This window comes from Camelus ferus, chromosome 3, assembly GCF_009834535.1.
Source record: "Camelus ferus isolate YT-003-E chromosome 3, BCGSAC_Cfer_1.0, whole genome shotgun sequence".
In the NCBI taxonomy this organism is placed as follows: Eukaryota; Metazoa; Chordata; class Mammalia; order Artiodactyla; family Camelidae; genus Camelus; species Camelus ferus.
In genome coordinates this window covers 25,831,164-25,852,987 of record NC_045698.1, presented here as the reverse complement: position 1 = coordinate 25,852,987, position 21,824 = coordinate 25,831,164, and the positions used below count along the sequence as shown (strand labels likewise).

General features: G+C 37.1%; 1 protein-coding gene across 1 annotated transcript in view; it reads left to right on the top strand.

Annotated features, from left to right (window-relative positions):
* CPLANE1 (ciliogenesis and planar polarity effector 1) overlaps positions 1-21,824 on the top strand; it is a 94,964-nt gene that overhangs the window by 50,495 nt on the left and 22,645 nt on the right. The window contains 14 exon segments of the mRNA XM_014559668.2: positions 256-333; positions 1,770-1,962; positions 4,292-4,582; positions 4,763-4,825; positions 4,827-5,204; positions 5,206-5,535; positions 6,775-6,941; positions 8,035-8,167; positions 9,027-9,081; positions 11,618-11,722; positions 15,503-15,612; positions 15,943-16,132; positions 16,861-17,010; positions 19,571-19,824. Coding sequence (XP_014415154.2) covers positions 256-333; positions 1,770-1,962; positions 4,292-4,582; positions 4,763-4,825; positions 4,827-5,204; positions 5,206-5,535; positions 6,775-6,941; positions 8,035-8,167; positions 9,027-9,081; positions 11,618-11,722; positions 15,503-15,612; positions 15,943-16,132; positions 16,861-17,010; positions 19,571-19,824 — 2,497 coding nt within the window.

Genomic DNA, 21,824 nt, shown 5'->3' with positions numbered 1-21,824 from the left:
CTGTTATTTCTGTTGCCGAGTGCTTAGTAGTGTTCAAGTTGTTTGTTAAGCCATACAGACATATTCTTTGCTTTTGTTTGAATCTGTTACTAATTGCTATGGGGACGGATGTAAACAGATTATAATTATGAGCTAAGCGTCATAGGAGATTAGAGGACAGTTAGACTCTTAGATGGTTGAGCATTAGATCACCTGTACCTTAGATGATATGAAGAATATCTTGCTTCCTAATTGATTATTCATCTTTAATTACAGTATGATTGAAGCCTTTTCAGATCCTGAGCACATCATTCCTCATTCATTTTGTGTAGATACAAGTTCAGAAGTTTCTAGGTAAGAATTTCTGGGTGCTGCACCATTTTGATATGATTACAAGTAGATAAGAGAATGAAGTTATGCCTACTGTACCGTTTTGAAATAATTACTAAGCATCTTGGCCAAAACCGAAAAATAAAATGAAAGCAGTATTAAGCATTGAAAGTGAGATACACATTGAAATAGATACACATTTCTGACACCTTTAAGTTTGTTATTGAAAGAGTACATAAAGAACTATTTTAGAACAAGTCTTTTCTGAAAAAAAGTAGTTGATTCATTACTGAATGATGTAGTTGTTGCTCATTTTCAGCCTGTAAGAGATTTCTAATAGCATATGAAATCCTTTGAATTCTCTCATAGTACAGATTCATCCAGTTCTGTCTTTTGAACTTCTTTTACAGCAGTTGAACAATGTGTATAGTATTTACAAATTACGTTGAAATAGAAGAATGATACAGCACAGCTTTACTTTAGAAAAATTCTCCGTAATTAGAATTTATCTCCTTGCTACTTGTAGAAAGTAAAGGCCAATAAAGTTGTCTTAAAATAGGCAAGTTAGTTGAAATGCCTGTTTTTCATGGATTTGTCAAACACAGTTTTGTTATTAAGCACGTGAAATGCTTGATAAAAGACAAATATTATTGCTGAAAGAGAATGAGTGTAAACCCAAATAAATCTACATTCAATTTAATGTGTTATTTTCTTTTTAGAGACGATCAGTTAATTTGGATGTGATAGTGCCTGCTCCCTTAGTTTATGAAATTGATTTGCTTAGAAAACCGAGTAAAACATCTCTGTTTTAAGGAATCATCCCCAATCATTTTTTTTTTAACTTAAAACTTACTTTCATCTTTTATTTTTATTTCCAAATAGCATTTTTTGTCAGGGTTTAATTATAAACATGAACTCTGATTTGTTTGGAAATGAAATATTCACAAGACTATTGTTTCATGTTTAATGACGATCAGCAGGGGTTTGCTTTACCCATCCCAGAATTAAACATTTTTTTAACCCATACATTTCCTAGTTTTCTTGATTCCACTCTGGATTATTAAATTTATCTGCCCCCAAATACATTCCTAAGCCAAATTACATAGTCTGTACAGCTAATCAGAATGATTGCACAGGTCTCAAACTCAGATGCCTACAGGGACCCGGAAAGTAAAATAAATGTGTGAACTGTCCTGGATTGTAACACCATAGGGCGGGGCCGTGGCCCACTAGACAACATGTCCGTTAATAAAGGCATTTGGATAAATAACTGTGCTGATGACAATGTATCTGGGGCCTGCAGGGTGCAGTGAGATAGGCGTTAGGGTTCAAATTTTGTGGAAAACTTCCAGAAAGCCTTTAAAGTAGAAGAAAAAAGTAGGCTCAAAATATCCAGATTATAAATATCTAATTTGTTTTTTCTTGATTAGTGTGTTTTTTATTTATATGCTTCCATGTAGTGCACAGATCTCTGCATGTAAAGATAAATCCTCCTCAGCTCCACCTTTGGCACCAAATGAAATCGATGTTTCTTCACAAACACCTCTGCCAACAGCTCAGCCAGCCTCGAGAAACGGACCCAGGGCTCAGTTAGCACATTCTTCCGATTCTGTTAGGCAGATGCTCCAAGATGAAATGTTTAAATTAGTTCAGGTAAGCACATCTCCATATAAACAAGTAAATCTACACACGATATGTATGTAAGTTTCTAAAATATGAACAAACTTCGAGAAACAGACAAGTTAAACTTAAAATTACAGGGTTTCTCTGCTTTGGGCACTCTTCATTTGTCGTTCAGAAGTTCCTTACTCTAGGGCCTAGAATCTAGGCTGAGTTCCCTACTTCTCATGATTTTTTTTTTACTGAGCTCATGGGGATGTGGGATGTGGGGATGTGGAGCTGCTCACAAAAGTGAGGTGGGGGGTAATCAAACCAGACGAGAGGACTCCTGCTGAAAGGTATCCAAAGTTTATTTTCTAACACAGCCTGTCACATCCTGTTTATCACTCTCAACCCAATGTTGGCTTGGTTTGAAATTGTCAGCTACATTTTAAACTACTGTTTGCTTTGACGTCTATCTTTTTCTCACCTGGTTACCCTTTTCTCTGTCAACAATTTAAAAATTATTTCCTTTCTCTGTTTTATTCCTTAAACTTTAATTTCCCTCAGATCTAATATTCTCTTCATGTGTTCTGCATTCACTACCATATTTTTTTATGTGATGCAATATACCATTTTCATGTTGATGATTCTTGGCACTAATTTTCTCTTTGAACTTGTGGGCCTTGATAGGAATACTTTTTCAGCATGTCTCACCTTTCCATGGAACTTACTGAAACTGATTTTATTTTCATTCTGCTGAGCCTCTTCTTCCCCTTTTCTGTTTAGTAGCATGACCGAGTCTACATGCTTGAAGTTTCACAAGCATTTGTCAGACTTCTTGTTTGGATTACCTAGGGACTTTGCTGGTCACTGCCCTGTGTATTTAACAAGTTCTCCAGATAATTCTGATGCACACAAAAGACTGAGAAGCACTGTCTTAGAGAGTCGTCTTTATCTTCTTTCATTACCCATATCCAGTGTTTTACCATGCCCCCTTGGCTCTTTGCCCACATCATATGTCAGTACAGCCACTTGCTATTTCTGTAAGTGTAGCCAACCTTAGATTCTTAGAACTTCACACTTCCAGTGTCTTATATGTGCATTTCTAAGACATTTTTCTTCAGATATTGTTTTAATATTGCTATTTTCCTGTTTTAAAATCTTCAGTCAATTTCAGATACAAATTTGTATACTATATATCAATCATGTTTTGAAAATACAGAGTGAAAGGAAATATACTAAAAATGTCAATGCTAGTTATCTTTGGGTCTAGGATCATGAATGATTTTTATTTTCTTTTTTATGCTACTTTGCTCTTTTCTAGAGGAAGCATGTATTTCTTTTATATAATTAAAGGGAACCTACTTTTTTTTTTTTTTTTTTTACAGCCTACAGTGTTTCCCTGTTGGTTTGTTTTATGAAGTGCAGACTCTTCTTTTGGGCTTGAAAGGTCCCATGACCAGCTTTACCACCCTCTTTTCGCACCATACTCTCACAAGTCCAGTAGTTCTCAAAGTGTGGGCCCTGGACCATTAACACCAGCATCACTGAGATGTTAGAAACACAAATTCTTAGGCCCCCATCCCAGACCTATTGGAATCAGAAACTCTGGGGATGGGGTCTCAGCAGAGAGAGCTCTAACAGGTCCTCCAGGTGACTCTGATGCATGCTGACGTTTGAGAACTACTGTGGTAGCCTCTCTTCTCATTAGCTGTGAATTTCCTGTTCCCTGTAAGCCAGTGTGTATGTTAGTGGTCCCCAAGGTTTTTTGCACATTGAAATCACCTGGTCATCTCAAAAAAATACTAATCCCGCTCATATGCCCAGACACTCTGATTTTAATAGTGTGGAGTGTGACCTAGCCATCAAGATTTTTTTTAATGCCCCTCAGGGGATTTTATCATTCAGGGTTTGTCAGCCACTGTGCATGTCCTCGCCTTTCACTCAGTCAGCTCTTCCACAGAAATTCTTCGTTTTTCACCTGCTTGCTAATCTCTGCTTTTTTCTTGCCTTGAAACCTGTTCACAGCACACCCATTTTAGGAATTCTTTCATTATCCTCACCCACTCCATCAGATCACTCCTTTATGAACCTTGGGATATTTATGTAAACTGCTTTACAGATAGTCCCAAGTCTCATTATGAATTCATATTCCCAGTTGACAGCTCCTTGAAGACAGGAAGCTATTCTTCTTTTTCTTTTTTTGAAAAAAAAAAAAAAAAACTCATCCAGCTATGCTTCCTGCTCAGCATTTACAGGTCTGACAAGACATCAGTAAGACGGAAGTATGACTGTTCTGGAATACCCAGGTAATTGTTGCTGCTTCTTTAGGTTCTTCTCATTACATTAAGATGTTTCTTTAATTATTATTTTATTCTAGCTGCAACAGATCAATTTCATGAGCCTGATGCAAATAGTAGGATCATCCTTTGCTAACCTCCCGGGTGTGCATCAACTTCTACAGCAGCCTCAGTCTGTGCATTTGGTGGGAAGCCAAGTATCAAACCCCACAAGAGGGAGCAATGATGTTGAAGACAGTAGAAATCTGAAGGAGAGATTTTTCATTAACCCACAACCCATGGGAGAGTGCACCGGAGAGCCTGGCAAGAACAGTCCTCACTGCCATGAAGAAATTGTGCAGTCTGCTGGAAGCAGTAACGGAAATCTAAAGGTAGGCATTTAAATCATGCTGTTAAAGTTGTCCTGGTAGTTCATTTGTTGGTTATTTGAGTAAATAACTTTTTTAGCAGTTACTATATTCCACCCCCTCCAAAGCATATTGAACATCATTTACAAAACAAGGAGTTTGTAATGTATTTTAAACTTATATAATAGCTTTTTTTAATTCCAGAATGTTCCACATGGGAGTGTTTCATCTTGTCAATTAGAAGGCCAACCCCAGAACAGAGGACTAACTTGCACCGTCTCAGAGCTTACCAACCACTTTACTGTCTCCAGCCCCTGATGGAACTGCTCACCTCCACCTTTTGTCCACATCGTCTGCCATTCCAAAGACACCTAAACTTATCCCAGCTGCAAAAGCTTTCAGACCTGGTGATCGTTTTCCTTTGCTTCAATTTCAGCCTAAGCATGAATTTAAGCCCCTTTCCTTACATACAGGAAGAGTCCCAGAAGTTCCCTCCAGGCCTCTGCCACAGCCAAGAGAGGCTTGGGGATTATCTGATTTCTTCCAACCTCCTTTGCCAAAGAGTACAATGGACACTTCTTCAATGTCCCATTTGAATTCAAGCCAGTATAATACTGAAACTGTAGAAAAAGCAGTGGAGCAGAAGGAAATGGGCAGAAACAATAATTACTGAAATCCCTAAGGATGCGAGTTTGGATCAGAAAGTTGGACAAGAACACCTGACACCTCAACAGGACTCTTCAACATTTATAAAACCAGTAAAGCTGTTTGATGTTAAGCCAGGGCCCTTTGAGATACCTCCTCAGAGTTCCCTTGGACTTCCATTATTGCACCTGCAACTTAAACCTCCTTTTATATTTTCCTCTGTCTCAAGGGCATCAGTTACAGTTCCGTCAATACCTGTTAGAGCTGGAGCAGAAGAAGGAAAATACCCAGGACTGTCACTACTTCATTCATGTCTATCCTCAGAAAACATGGTAATGATTTTTTGCAGAGTGATACAAAAGCACAGTCCTGCATTTTTCATACCATAAATATACACTCAATGAAAAGCTCTTACACATTTCTTTTTTAAAAAATAATGCTTTTGTTATTGAAAATGGCATAAAAATTTAGTTTAAAATAATATTTGGGTATCTTAAAGATTTTATGTCTCTCTTGTACTCTTGTACTCTTGTACATCAATACCAGAGTTTTCTAGACTCTCATAGATATTTCTGAGATTCTGCTCAGAGAAGAAATAAGTAAAATAAAATGACCAGTAGTCTTGTTCATGTGTGTAGGGCTGTGTGTGTATGTTTGCACACGTGTGTGTGCATGCCTGTCAGCCTATCTAGAGAACATTGTTTGAGGTTCCTAGCAATTGTGAGATGATTGCTTTCAAATCTATTACAGGTTAAAATTGTTAAATAGACTCAGGTCTATAAGTCGTTGTACATATTAAAAAATTGTATCTTTTTAAAGTAGTTAAAATACAAAGATTAAATCTTTATAGACCCACCAAATCCTCTTTAAAATTGTAACCTTCGGTTTACGAGATTTAGGTTGTGTAGGTTCTGATTTTGTAAGCCAGTAATTGGGTAATTGAGTAGTTGATTGCCCTTTTAAGATTTGAAGACGGTCTTGGAAAAGAAATGGTTGTTCTTTTCCTAACCATGTACCTAACCATGCCTTCTTTTCTTCTGAACATTTTAAGAACAGAAAAGAAAGGATTAAAAGAGTGGGAAACTGTTTTGAGATGGTTTAAAAAAAAAAAAACTTTTTAACGTTAGTATAGTATCATGACCCCTGGAATTACCATCACTCAGCATAGGTGATTATCAACATACTGCTAGTCAGTTCCTTTCATAATCTCCACCCCCTGCGTTCTCCCTGTTCCAAAGAATTTTGAATCAAATACTAGATAGTATATAATTTCAATTATAGGAAGGAAGATTTTCAAAATGAAAAAGAAATTAAGAAGGTGAGGACTTCTAGCTTAATTTCTGAAATAAAATGCCCAGTTGAAATTTTCAGAAAATGGTATCTAAAATCATTTATTCTTTAAGATCTGGATACTCATCTTAGCAGTCCAATCAATTTGTTATCTTTGCTATGTTCTATCTCTTGCACATCTTAGTTTAATATAAACAAATGTTTTTCTCAATTTTTAATTTATATATTGCACATTTGAGGTTTATCATTTAAAATCACAATGCCTTGTTTCTTTCTTATAGTACCAAAAACCACAGCTTATTCCACTTGAAAACGTCATTGCATTTAAACAAAGCCAACAGAAATTAACACATAATTTATTTGAACAAGGTGATCCTGGACACTTCCAGCTTCTAAAGGTCAAAATAGAATCATCTGAAGTGAGACAAGTAAAGGACAGTAAAAAAAGGCAAGTTTTAAGTGAAATTTTATTTGAACATATCACATACCTGCAAGTTTATTAATAGTGACCAGCTGGAAGTTATCTGGTTCAATCTCCCAGCCTATACATAATTGCATATTCAATTTCCATGTCAAGTGTTATGCATTTGAACACATCCTGTGATGAGGAAAATTCCTATATTGTTAGAAACAAATACTATTTTTTTTCCATTTTATTAAGGAATTTTTTCCTCACATTCATAGGCTGTGGGTTTCTTTTACATTTTTCTGTAACAGAATGAGCAGTCATGTTTTGCAGCACAGATATTTGGTGTTTCATGCAGTATTCCATTTACTATCCCGTACACTAAACTAACATTTATTGTTATTCATCTTACCATATCCTCCAGACTCTCACAGAGGAAGCAGGAGGGTAGGTGATGTGAATTGTTTCAGGGCACTAAGAAATGTGCATGTAAAAAAAAAAAAAAGCAAGGCTGTGACTTATAGTGAGGAGCATTTGTAGTGTTTTACTCATAATGGATGTTCAATACATGTGTTGACTGGTAGATTATTACCGAGTCTAGACACTTAAAAAAATTCACATTTATCAAACCCTAAAATCTACTACCAGTGCTCTGTCTCCAGAAATGGTTCTTTCCTTCCATCTTTTCCAGGTAAACTCCCTTCAGAGTAAGGTTTCCTCTTTACTTTTTTGGGCCCTCTTTCCTCCTTGCTGGGATTTCCTCCTTGTGGAGCTGACTAAGTTTGCTGTTTAAATAGTAAATGGAGGTATCTGATAGAGTTTCTGGGGCCAGTTTAGAATCTCAGAAAAGAGAATTTCAAAATTGTCCAAAAGTTGTAACTCTAACCTGAGATTCTAGAGACTAACAGAAAAGTCAGTTCAGTAGTAGAGGAGCTAGAAATAATTTTCATGTGACCTGACTGCTGCTTGTATTTGCTTGTATTCTAGCAGAACATCTTGCTAATTTAATTAAATGCCATTGAAAATAATTTATTTATGTAATTGTGATAACTGTCTCCCTATTTAGCATGATAAAAACGAAAAACTGATGTTATTAATATAGCAGAAATATATTTTACACTATTGTTTTTAACAGGCAAAGACGACGAGCTGAAAAAGAGCTGCAAGAAAAAAGATCAGAGAAGCTAAGGAGAAAACCAAGTGTGGCTTTCCAGCCAGAGGATTCCATCATTGATGATAATAATCCAGAAATAGTTACGAAACCCAAGGTAACGAGAAACCACGATACGTTCTCCCCTAGTTTGCGCGTACACAGACTTTGGAATGTCTCTGTGGTTTGTCTAGTCTTCTGAGTGTTGGGAGCTTCTGATTGTGACTGGGAGAATCTTAGCGCCAGTAAGTACATGAGTCCCTCTGTGCAACAGCAGATGTGCAGCTGTGAATGTGAAAAGCAGCTGGATGGTGAATCAAGAAACTGGTTTAGAGCATCTGCTTGTGTGACTTTTTTATACTTGAAATCACTGCTTTTTTCTGTGACATCTTCACACATACCATGTGTTATTTGGGTTTTTCCTATAATAGTTTCACTTGTCTCTTTAGGTGCCTTTTGGATTCCCCAAACATAGGTTTGTTATACAACCTGTATTTTTAATCTTATTGTTTCAAACATTCCTTCTAAATTTGGTGACTTATTTACCTATTTTTGCAACAAGATATTAAATAAACAGGAACAATTTTATTTACGTGAATTTTTTAAAAGACACACTTTTTCAGCAAGTCCTTAAGAACATGTCTGGAGGTGTACATGTTAAAATATTGAGTCCATGAACAGTTTTGATACCATTTGAGTGTTAAAGCTACTCTGCAGGAGAGCATTACATACCATAATTTAGTTACTACATTAAACTGGTAATGCTCTTTTTTTTAATTGTTTGACTTGTGAATTTCACGAAGTCCTTTGTAGACTTACTTCAATAGAGTAAGTAATTTGATAGGATAAATATTTCTAGAATTACAGGATTTAACCTATACCTAAAAAATCAATACTCTTCATAGCTATTGAATATTATTTCAAAATAATAAGTGTATTTGAGTTAATCATTAATTGATCATTTGGGGTTCATTTAGGAGCAACAGGAACATTGTGGTTCCCAGCCGTTGGATGACTTTGACATTTCTTTTGGTATGTATATGCATGATTAATATTAATACAGTGTCTCCATTCAGAGTTAAAATCAGCTCTCTAAAACTATGTGTATAAAAATGAGACAGTTATTTTCATGTTATCTTTGACAAGATGGTGTGTGTATGTGTGTATATGTATTTGCTTTGATGTGTTATCCAGTAGAGCCGTGGTTAACAAGCTATAGCCTGCAGGCCAGATCTGGACCATATCTGTTGTTGTAAATCAAGTTTTATTGAAACACAGGCATGCCCATGTATTTACACATTTTCTGTGCTGGCTTTTGCACTGCAGCAGGGTTCATTTGTTGAGAAAGGGGCCATACGGTCCACAAAGCCTAATATATTATTATCATATAATACATGACTCTTTATGGAAAAGATTTACCAACCCCTATTAGTAGAGCAATGCAATTAATTGGAATCTCAAATAAGATACTGATATATAAGGCCTAAAGGGAAATAATGGAAGAACATGCCTAGGGTCAAACTGGTCCTAGAAAACACATGCACATAGTAAAGGAACCAGTTCAGAAAAGAGAGCTTGTTTATAGGTAGTGAATTATTTTCTTTCTTGAATTGGTCAGTTTACTTCTTGCCACTGAATGTACATTCCCCAGGGTTTTCTCTTCGGTATTTTTCACACACATACACACACTCCTGTGCCTCTAGGGCCATTCACTCTCATGGCTTTGGCTCTTAAAGTTTTTTTTTGATGACACTCAAGTATACACCTACCCTCTCTCATCTTTCTTTTCTACTTTCACCTTAAATTCAGTAAGTCCAGAGTTTAGACCAGCATCTTCCTGTTAGTGATAGCACCATTCTTCTGACTGGTTGAGATTTTTACCTTGGAAGTGGCCTGTCTGTTGCCCCACTCCTTCACTTAGTCCTTGACGTGGTCCCCTCCCTTCCTCCGTGCCCCTGACCAGCATCAGGCCCCTGGGTGCCTGCGCCGAGCAGCTGTCTCCTCACTGACCTGCGTAGCCTCCTGATCCATCTGGTGCGCTGCTTTCCCACTCAGTTGTCTTAAAACTACTTTCTTTTTTCATTCTTAATAACATATTCTTCTCTTCATAAAGATAATACGTATTCACTGGAGAAAATTTAGAAAACACAAACAAGGGAATAAGACAAATATTAAAATCTCCCATAATCCTTTTGTCTAGAGATAACTAGTAGTGCTATTCTAACAGAGTTTATTTTCTGAATGTCTACTCACATATATCTACAAATGCACATGTATTTAAAAAGAGTACCTCCTCTACTTGTTTTAACTCACTGTTTTTACAGACTAGTATTAAGGTATATCTCTTCCCATATCACTAGATATTCTTCTATAACGTCATATAAAATGACCACATAGTACTCCAGTCATTGGAGTGGATGTGTATTATGTCATTTTAAACAATGATTCTCTGTTTTCTGGCACTGAGTGTCTGATAATTCAATTCAATTATAATACTACTAGTGTAGAGATAACACAGACCCCACAGGTTAAGGGCTCAGTCCCAAAAGATTCCCAACACCTACATTTCTGTTCGGTCAACTACAGATTCAGGGGTTCCCGTGATGCCCCCTCCAGGTTAACTACTTTGCTAGAACAACACCAGGACTAAGAAAAGTGCTTGACTTGTGATCACAGTTTCATTATAAAGGATACAGCTCAGGAGCAGCCAAATGGAAGAGATACATAGGGCAGGGTGGGGGCTGGGGGCACAGCACTCCCACACCGTCTTTGGGTGTACCACCCTCCTCGCACATACTCCTACTCACCAACCTAAAGGCCCCTTAGCTCATCGTTCCAGGGGTTTTACTGAAATCTCATTACATAGACACGACTGATTACATCATTGGCCATTGGTGATTGAACACCATCTTCAGCTGCTCTCCCCTATCCAAAGGTGGGAGTTGGGTGGCCTGATGCTTGTTGGTTCCTCTGGTGACCAGCACCCATTCTGAAACTGTCCAGGGGCCTGCCAAGAGTCACCTCATTAGCATAAACTCAGGTATCAAAAGGGGCTTATCATGAATAACAGAAGATACTCCTATCACTCAGGAAATTCCTGTGGTTTAAGGAGTTCTGTGTCATATATTTGTCAAGAACTTCCTTTGCTCTCTTTTTCTCACCATTACTAGGTGCTTATCTGAACTGCTGCAGTAGCCTCGTCTATCTGATTGCCTTCCTTTAATTTTGTCCACTTGAGTTTATTTCTCACACACTGGCTGGGGTGGTTTTTCTAGACCGTGAATCTGACCATATTCCTTCCCTGCTTAACAGTTTCTACTGGATCTTCAGCAGCGAGAAGAATAAGTTTCTAGCCTGGGCATACAGGGTCCTCCACAATTTTGGTTTTGATTCCACTAGACTGCCTTTGAGGATCAGCTTAGACACCACCTCATTCAGAAAGTGCATTTTGATACATCCCAACACCCCACAGCTCACCTCCCTTGAGTTAGGTACTCTGTTTCTAGGCTCCTGGTAATATGTTGGTTTCTCAATTAATTTTTTCTAATATTTTGTTGCTATATTTAAGAAAAGCTCCAGGATGATATAAATACTTCAGCTGGATTGCATTTCATGGCCTCTGTAAGAAAGAAAGCTATAGAACGTCAGGATGCAAGTACAAATACAGACCCAGGTAAAGTGCTATTTTACTTTAATTTTTAAAATTCATTTATTTTGTGGTATTTAATATATCTTGACTTTTTCTTCAAAACAGTGATTAAAAGAGAATTTAAAATTATGTGATATTAATTACTCATTCCAGGTTCTTGCCCACAGCCCTGGTATATACTTAACAAATTTAAAACTAAAATTAACTTTTAAATTGAATTTATGATAACTTAATTAAAACACAATAGGTATTTGTTAAAAAGTTCCATTAATTTACTTTACTGAAATTTCATACTTGAGATTGAGAGGCCTGAAGCTGTGAAGATGAGTTAGGAAGAAGAATAGACTGGGTTTAGTGTGGGAAGAGTGTATGTAACTGTGTCCAGGTATAGAGGAAATGTTGGAGGAGCTATTATTTGGAATTTGGCCTGACAAGCTTCTTCATTAATGTAAGTGCTCTGCTCTTTGTGTTGTCCTAATTATTATTATGATTATTATTTTTTAAATGAAGGTACTGGGGATTGAACCTAGGACCTGTGCATGCTAAGCATGAGCTCTACCACTGAGCTATTTCCCTCCCCCTATAGTAATTCTTTTTTTTTAATGAAGCATTTTTCAGTTTATTAACTACATTCCTACACATTTTCTCATGTTATCTTTACAAAAACTCTGTGGCAAAGCAGGACTCATTATCTTCATTTTACAGAAACTGTGTCTTAAAAAAACTTAAGGACTCAACACATGACAACAAAAGCTAATGAGCAGAGGAACCAGGACTCAAGCCCATTTCTGCTGTTTTCAGATCCCATCACTTTTCTATCAGGAGGTCTTACGTTGCAGGAGGAGATACTCTGCAGAGGACCTAGTAGACAGGGTAAAAGCTCATTTTCAGAAAACAGGAAAAAAGATAAAAAGTTTAGAATCTACTCTGAGTGTAGTGCCACGCTGCTTACTCTGGCTCCTTCCCAGCCATCGCCAGCCACAGTCAGTGCTGCTTCTCTGCTTCACTGTGATCATTTCCCCACCTGAAATAGATGCTCATCCTTGACTGACATGCTTCTCTCCTCTCACATGAGCATTTTAAAAATTGAGTGTAATAATTTTCAAACACTGATTTCATTTTTTCACATCTTTTGTGAAGTATTCTCTTGGCCTTCAACCCCACGTTCAAACCTAAGTTGGGGATTCCTTACCGTTGCTGACAGAGTATCTCATGTGGATTTCCAGACTGTGCTTACCAATTATACTTTTTTCTCTTTCTTTCTCTCTTTTCATTCTCTATGATAGAGCAATGGGAAAAAGAACTCAGCACCTTCACTCCTGAGGGATGGGAAGTGGCCAAGGCCAAAAATAGGGCTGTTGTTTCTTTTTCCTTTTCTTTTTCTTTCTTTTTTTTTTTTTTTTTTGGTCTTATTTTTAATTCTTTATGATATTTAGAAACAGTTTCTCTTAACTGTGTATGGAACCTTGTAAGTGCCTCTTTAAACTTCTAATTTTTTATTATTATGAGATAATATTTATTGGTATGATTTCAAAATAACATATGATCATTGTGGAATATTTGGATAATATAGCAAGCTAGGAAGAAGATGAACTTCACTGCAGTCACACCACTTAGAAGTGACATTTTGATGTTTTTTCTTTCAGTCTTTTGTACTTTTCACAGAGTTAGATATGATATATAGTACAAGTGTCCTCTCACTATCTTGACTCTCTCTGTCCAGATACCATTGCTTTTTCCCTGATAGTTTAACACTTCATGGTCCCAGTATTTGTTCTTTCCCAGGTGCCTTGGGATGCTCTCCAGTTAGAGTGTATATTTAACATATCATTTCATTCTTTCTTGACATTGTAGTACCTGTTTGCTCCAGTGCTACAGATAATTCATATCTGATATGTTTAGAATTATCGCATATCGCACAGTATGTAATGGATTAAATGTTAATTGAAAACTGATGTTTAGGGGAGGGGAAAAAAGAAGTCATGTTTAAAATGCTTTATAATAGAAATCTTAATAGATAGTTATTTAGGTGTTTAAGAGTTATTTAACAAAGATTGGGAGTATTGGAATATCTGGGACATCTTTTTTACTTTAAACTAATTCAGTAAAATCCTGGTATCTGACTAGGCAGCAAATTTTCAGGAATAGATTCAGTTTGGATAACAGGGGTTACCTATATTTTGTATCCTTTGCTTTTCACTGTGATTTCTGCTTCTGCCAAACATTTCCCTGTATCATCAAAAAGTACTTGGTAAGCTTATTCCTTCTCCAGCTGTGCCAAAAAATAGTTAACTAATTCCTTATTGCTGAATGCATTAGGTGGTTTCCAGTATTTTTCTCCTATAAATGATGCTTCAATGAGTAACTTCTAGCATAAGAGTTTTTTTTAGGGGGGGTGGGCGGTTATCACTATGATTTAGCTAACTCATTTAGCCTTTACCAATCCAATAGATCAAAAAAAGGCATCTCACTGTTATTTGTCTCTTTCTGAATGAGTCTGAGCATGTATAAGATGTTTTTTGATGCAAATAATGAGTGTGGATTTGAGAAACATTCTTAAATGTGTCTTTGAGAAAACTTTAGAGGTACTTTAATGCTCTGTAATTTTCTGAAGTCGGCAGCCAATTTGCTAGGAGTATGTAATTCATTAAAGTAATCAGGCCCAGGATATAAATAATGATAAAATCTAAAATTACCATATTAATTAAAAAAATAAATTCTAAGCTGTCAGTCTACTTTTCTATGACTATTTATATACAATATCTAAAAAAAATCTGTATTTGTATTTTTACCTTTCTGTTTGTGAAATCCATTTTCTTGTTCTGTTTTCTCTTTTTGCCCCAAATCTCCTAATTGACTACAAGATAAGGAAGCTCCTTCTCAAGAAGTTGTTTCTGAATGTCACAAAAATCAGCAAATCATTTCTTCCACTTCAGGTGTGATTTCTCTTCTGAGAACAGCATGGTTATGTCTGTATGATGTCAAAATAAGAGTTACCACCTCTTTTAAAAGAGTAGTTAAACCAGTCAATTGATGTAATAGAGATAGAATGATAATTTAAATATATTCACTTTCCTTTTTCTAGTTTTTTTGGTTGTCATGGTTTAAATACAAGCCTTGTTACCAAGTTTCCAGTACTCAATATTATAATGAGTTATATTTTGCTTATGAAATTTGAAAGTAATGTTCGATTAAAAATAAAATGCTAGGGAATAAGATTAGAGTCCTAGAACAAAAGGCACAGAGCTAACCTGTGTCGTCACAGGCTTCTTTACTGTTTTCATTAAGAAGCTAATGACTTTTGTAAAATTTAGATGTTTAGCATTTTAAGTGGTAAAATTTAGCTTTGAGCTCTGAATATACTAAGAACCACTGAACTGTAAAGTTTTAAAGGATGTGAATTATATTGCAATAAAGCTGTTTAAACAAACAAATAACAAGAAACAGTGCTGAAAATAAAAAAATTAGTTACGGATTAATTTCCTAAAATCTGATTTTATTGAAACTTTAAACAAACATGGCTCAATCTGTCTGAAATGGAAATAGGAAATTATAGCATTTTCTTGGTATGCCTTACTTATTATTCTTGTGAATCACTCACATGAGAAAAGCAGTGGTCAATGTGTATTTAGTTAGAACAGAATAGAATTTGCCTTATTTATTTATACCTGTGAAACTTCTACTTAGATTTTTAACAAATACATTTTATGTTGTTAGTTGCTAACTTGTTCTTACAAAGTTAATGACCTAGAGCTATTTATAGATTTTTTTTATATTCCTGATTTTTATTTCCTTAATTTTCAGAATGTGAATCCTTGAATGTTCCTCAGCCATTGACTCCAGATGTATATCTAAATCTCAGACTTTCTGCTGAAATATCAGAGAAACCTTTGTCACCTTCAGTGTCAGATAAGGTACTAATTTGGAAGTTTTCATTATACTTTTGTGCTGAAGTTTATTATGGTCATCTGCATTATTCAGTTGTATAGATGAAGTGAGGCTAAAATCTCATCTACATAGCTTTCTTGGAAATGTCAAAAATTAATGTAAGATTTAAATATTATGCCCCCAAATATTGTAAACTAAGACCATAACACATACTTTTCTGCAGCTTTCCCTAAGTTAGGCTGATTGAAGCTTTTCTTGACTTTAAAATTAAGCCTTTTTTGGGGGGGGGGAGGGTAGAGTGGCCATATGAAGTAAAAAGAATGTAACCCTCTTTGATTTTATGTGTTTTGGCTCAGGTTGGACACACTTACATAAACGTGATTGACATTGAAGCTGATGATCTACAGCAGTTACCTGTCAGGGAGGAGCCTTCAGATGATATTATCAAACAGCAAACTGATCGCGTAGAGGTCTCATCTGCAGAATTACATTATTTGGCAGCTTCAGTTACTAATGCTGTTCCCCCGCATAATGTTAAGAGTCAAGGTAATAATTTTTTCTACTTTTTAAACAAATCAAAAACATTTTGAAAAATTCTTTAGTATAGCGTTGTTACTCCTCTTTATGTCTCTGAGCTCTCCTCCTAGAAATCCACTGTACTTTTAGATGTTTATGTTCACATTTAGAAGTATTCTGTTAACGTTGATCGCCACATCACCCAAATCTGGGTGACAGTTGTGTTTCCTCGGGGCCACCCAATCCACAGTGGGTGATCAGTGTGCTAATTTTAACACCTTGTTTAAAAGTTTAGAGTCAGTCTTTGTATGCCTTTTGTATTTTTTTTTATTAATAGACTTTATTTTTTAGAGCAGTTTCAGGTTCACAGCAGAATTGAGCAGAAAATACAGAGTTTGCACATAGCCCTCCCCACCCACACATATATACTCCCCTACCCTCAACATCCCCCATCAGTGTGGCATATTCGTTACAATTGATGAACCAACATGGACACATTATTATCAACCAAAGTCCATCGTTTACATTAGGGTTCACTCTTGATGTTGTACATTCAGTGGGTTTTGACAAATGCATAATGACATGTAGCCATCACTATAGTATCATACAGAATAATTTCATTGCCCTGAAAATCCCTTGTGCTCCATCTGTTCATTCCTCCCTCCCTCCCTCTCCCCAAACCCCTGGAGACCACAGTCTTTTTATTGTTTCTGTAGCTTTGCCTTTTCCAGAATGACTGTCTTTCATCTTCTTGATAGAATCTTCCAATTCTGCCATGGATTTATTTTTTAAACCCGTAAAAGTGTCTCCATCCTCTTTGGATGGAAGAAGCTGGAGAGCAGGCATCACAGAAGTGAAGGAGCCTGGTATCACCTCGCCTACACCATTAGACATACAGCAGGACAAAGGTGAATGCCCTAGATTTATAGCATGACTCTCCCCCTTCCCCGAATCGCTGTTCTATTCAAAATAAGCACTGAAACTTGGTAATTGCAAAAGAAACCAGAAAAATGCTTTTACCTTGCTAAGGAGAGTGGGGGCAAATAGGTAGATTGAGGTAGAGTCATGGTTCCAAGGGATATTTTGCAAGGAAACTACAGATCTATTTGTGCATATGTCTTCTCTCAGTTAGTGAGGCTAATATCCTGTGGGATTTCATGAGTATTTTAGTGTTAAGGAGGAATTCTCATATTTTAGAAGGTGGGAACCTCTAGACTAGCACACAAAAAATACACAGGCGTGATAGCCAACAGTACTTTATTAGTAAAATACTCAATTTTATAGTCATAAATCAGGTTGCATTATTGTAAAATATTTGCAAGATTTAGAAGAATATTTCTCCAAAATCTAAAGTGATTACATGCTACGAATCATTACATTAACCTAACACATAATCAGAGATTCAGTGTCTCTTCTGGGTTCCACAGCTCTTGGGAGGGGTGGACCCAGTCTTGTGGTTGTCAGGTGCTTGGGTGTAGAGTCTGGCACAGCATGTGTATCCGCATTGGGCACTCAGGAGATACGAGCAGCAAGGAAGCGATGAGTGGCAGGGAAACTTCACCTTTGGATGTGTTAGGGCATGTGTATGACAGCTGTGTAAAGAAGTGAGAGCCACTGATTCAGATGTTGACGCCTTTGCCCCCTCTCTCCCAGTCATGGGGCTGCTGGGCGTGTGGGTCGTGGAGGAAGGATGTATGAAGCCAGCCGTCTTTCAGGCTGGGGAAGTATGTGGGCAAATGAAGAGAGCTTGACTTTTAGATTCAGATAGAACAGACCTGGGTTTCAATCCCAGCCTTGTTAGTTAATAGCTTGGGGACTTTGCAAGTAAGTTAACTTTATCTGATCCTCACTTGTTTCTCTGTAGGACACAACCTCATAGGGTTGTCATGAGGGTTGCATCTAGCCAAATGCCTGTGGCTACTTAAAGTTCCCTGTTAGTTTCCCTTCATTTTCACACCAGTTAACTTTTGAAATTCTGACAAACTGAAACCCAGACTCATGGGTTCACCTTTAGGGGGAAAGGAAGGCAGAGAGGTAACGGGGTGACTGTGATGTAGCCTGGTAAGTGCTGTTGTGGTGACACGGATGAGGTTGTTGGGAAATAGAGCTTCTAGTCCATCTCTGGGGCTATTTAGGGGAGAGACCTAAATGGAATCTTAAAAGTATGGTTTAATGAAAGAAAGGGCATACAGACAGGGAGAACAGATTGTGCAACTGACTCAGATTTGATGGAGCTTGCTGAGTTTGAGAAAATTAAAGTTTGGTTCTTGGAGTCAGTGGAGTTTTGTTTTGAATGAGACGACAAGGAAAGATGGTGCCACTTTCTTTCCTGCTAAGGCATTTGGACTTTTAAGGTGAAGGCCTTAGGGAGGTGCTGAAGGGTTTCAAGTGGGAAAGGAACAGTATCAGATTTGTGTATTAAGAGATCTCTCTAGGGCCTGTGTGGAAGTCGGACTAGAGAGGAGTGAGATAAGTTAAAGAGAAGGGTGCTGTTTGGGGTCTGTCGATAGTGAAAGCCTCATCTAAGCACTGCTGGTAGGAAAGGAGGAGATGACTGGTAGGTAGATCATCGATATCTGGTGTCACTTTGGATCTGAAGGAAGACAACCTTGAATGCCTCTCAGGCCTCTGGTCTGGGAAACTGAGAGGATCATAGTGCTGTTCCCTGAGCTGGGAAATTGGGAGGAAGGAGCAGGATGGAAGGGCAGAAGTGATCAGTTTGGTTTGATACGCATTTGGGACCACCTAAATGAGATGTCTAGGACACAGATGGATTTAAGGGGCTGGAGCTCAGAAAGAGTGCCGATGAACGTGAGAGTCGGCAGTGCCTCGCGACCTCACTCAGAGAGAGTGGCTGGAGTGACAAGAGACTTGAGCTGAGACTGGCACTCTGAAAATACTGAAGGGTAAAAGGAGGAGTGGCAGAAGAGAAGACCAAGAAGGTAACTGAGAAGGGAGAGGCATCGGGAGGAGAAGGCCCAGAAGCCTGGAAGAAGTGTTTCAAATTTGGGACAAGAATCTGTTTAAAAAAAGTATAGAGACTCATTGGCTTTGATACTGGTCTTGGGAGGTTTGTTTGCCTGAGATCCCACATAGAGACAGTAACGGCCAACTCTGTCCCTAGCTTTTACTGTGTGACGTTGCTGGTTTTCAAGTAGAGTTTTAAAAAGTCATAAAATTATTAAAGTTGCTTCTTGATGAAGTAAATTTTTGTAGCAGAAGATAAAGTAACATTCAAGCTGCCTTGTATATGGAGCTTTGTGGTAATAGTAACACTATTATGTATTATCTCACAACAAAGACAAATCTCAGAAATCAAGACGCTAAAATGGCATTTCTAGGTATATTAAATTAAAACTGATTTGGAAGGAAATGTTATGCTGACTTAAAAAGAGGTCTTCAAAAAATTAGATTGTCAGCGTCTACTTTTTTGTAATCAATTCTGATGTTATCTTCATTAATATTTAGATTTGCTGAAGCCAGATTTCCGATTGCAAGAACAGAGCTCAAAGTCAGATACTGCAGATGATTATCTGCTAAGGGAACTACTGCAGGGTGTCTCTGCCACTCAGCCTGCACCACGCTCTGCAGCGCGCCGGCTGGAGCATCTCACATCTAAGCTTCAGCAAATTGATGAGCAGCTGTTAGCAATTCAGAACATTGCTGAAAGCATAGAGCAGGATTACCCCAGACACGAAGTGCTACACCGACATTGTGTTAAGGTAGACTGTCTTCATTTTTTTTTCTCAAACTCTTAATTAATCCCTGCCCTCCCTTCCCCTTTGGTAACCATAAGTTTGTTTTCTATGTCTGTGAGTCTGTTTCTGTTTTGTAAATAAGTTCATTTGTCTTATTGTTTTTAGTAAGTGATAAAATGCGGTACTTGTCTTTGTCTGTCTGACTTATTTCACTTGGTATGGTAATCTCTAGGTCCATCCATGTTGCTGCAAATGGCATTACTTCATCCTTTTTTTTTTTTTTAATGGCTGAGTGGTTTCCCATTGTATAAATGCACCACAACTTTATCCCGTCATCTGTTGACAGACATTTAGGCTGTTTCCATGTCTTGGCTGTTGTACGTAGTGCTGCTGTGAACATTGGGGTGCATGTATCTTTTTGAACTAGAGTTCTTTTTTTTTCTGGATATATACCCAGAAGTGGGATTGCTGCATCATATGGTAAGTCTATTTTTAGTTTTTTGAGGAATCTCCATACTGTTTTCCATAGTAGCTGCACAAATTTACATTCCTGCCAACAGTGTACGAGGATTCCCTTTTCTCCACACCTTCTCCAGCATTTATTTTTTATAGATTTTTTGACAATAGCCATTCTGACCAGTGTGCAGTGATTCCTCATTGTAGTTTTGATTTGCATTTCTCTAGTAATTAGCAGTGTTGAGCATCTTTTCACGTGCCTGTTGGCCATCTATATGTCTTCTTTGTAAAAATATCTGTTTAGGTCTTCTGACCATTTTTTAACCAGTTTGTTTGCTTTTTTGATACTGAATTCTGTGAGCTGCTTGTATATTTTAGATATTAACCCCTTGTTAGTCACATTGTTTTCAGTTTTTTTCCCATTCCATAGGTTGTCTTTCCATTTTGTTGATGGTTTCCTTTACTGGATAAAAGCTTTTAAGTTTGATTGAATCCCATTTGTTTACTTTTGCTTTTCTTTCTTTTGCCTTGGGGGATTGATCCAAGAAAATACTGCTACAATTTATGTCCGAGAATGTTTCCTGTGCTCCCTTCTACGAGTTTTATGGTGTCATGTCTTATATTTAGGTCTTTAAATCATTTCGAATGTATTTTTACATATGGTATTGGAGAATGCTCTAATTTCATTCTCTTACAAATAGCTTTCCCAACACCACTTGTTGAAGAGACTGTCTTTTCTCCATTGTGTATTCTTGCCTCCTTTGTCTTATATTAATTGACCATAGGTGCATGGGTTTATTTCCGGGTTCTCTGTTCTGTTCCATGGATCTATATGTCTGTTTTTGTGCCAAAACCTCTCTTTTTATTACTGCAGCTTTGTAGTAAAGTCTGAGGTCTAGAAGGGTTACACCTGCAGCTTTGTTCTTTTTCCTCAGGCTTGCTTCTCCAATTCTGGGTCTTCTGTGGTTCCATATAAATTTTAGGACTGTTTTTTCTAGTTTATGAAAAATGTCATGGCTGTTTTGATAGAGGTTTCATTAAATCTGTAGATTGAGTAGTGTGGCCATTTTAACAATATTAATTCTTCCAACCCAAGGGCATGGGATCTCTTTCCATTTCTTTGCATCATCTTCAGGTTCCTTTGTCAGTGTTTTTAGTTTTCAGCATGCAGGTCTTTCACCTCCTTGATTAAGTTTATTCCTATGTAATTTTTAATGTGATTTTAAACAGAATTGTTTTTTCACTTTTTCTTTCTGATATTTCATTTTTTTGATATTTCATTATTAGTGTAAAGAAATACAACAGATTTCTGTATATTAATCTTGTATCCTGCTACCTTGCTGAATTCATTTATTAGTTCTAATAGTTTTTGTGTGATTTTAGGATTCCCTATATAGAGTATCATGTCGTCTGCAGATAGTGATAATTTTACCTCTTCTCTTCCATTTTGGATGCTTTTATTTCTTTTTCTTGTCTGATTGCTGTGGCTAGGACTTCCAGTACTTTGTTAAATAGAACTGATGAGAGTGGGCATCCTTGTCTTGTTCCAGAATTTAGTCGGAAGGCTT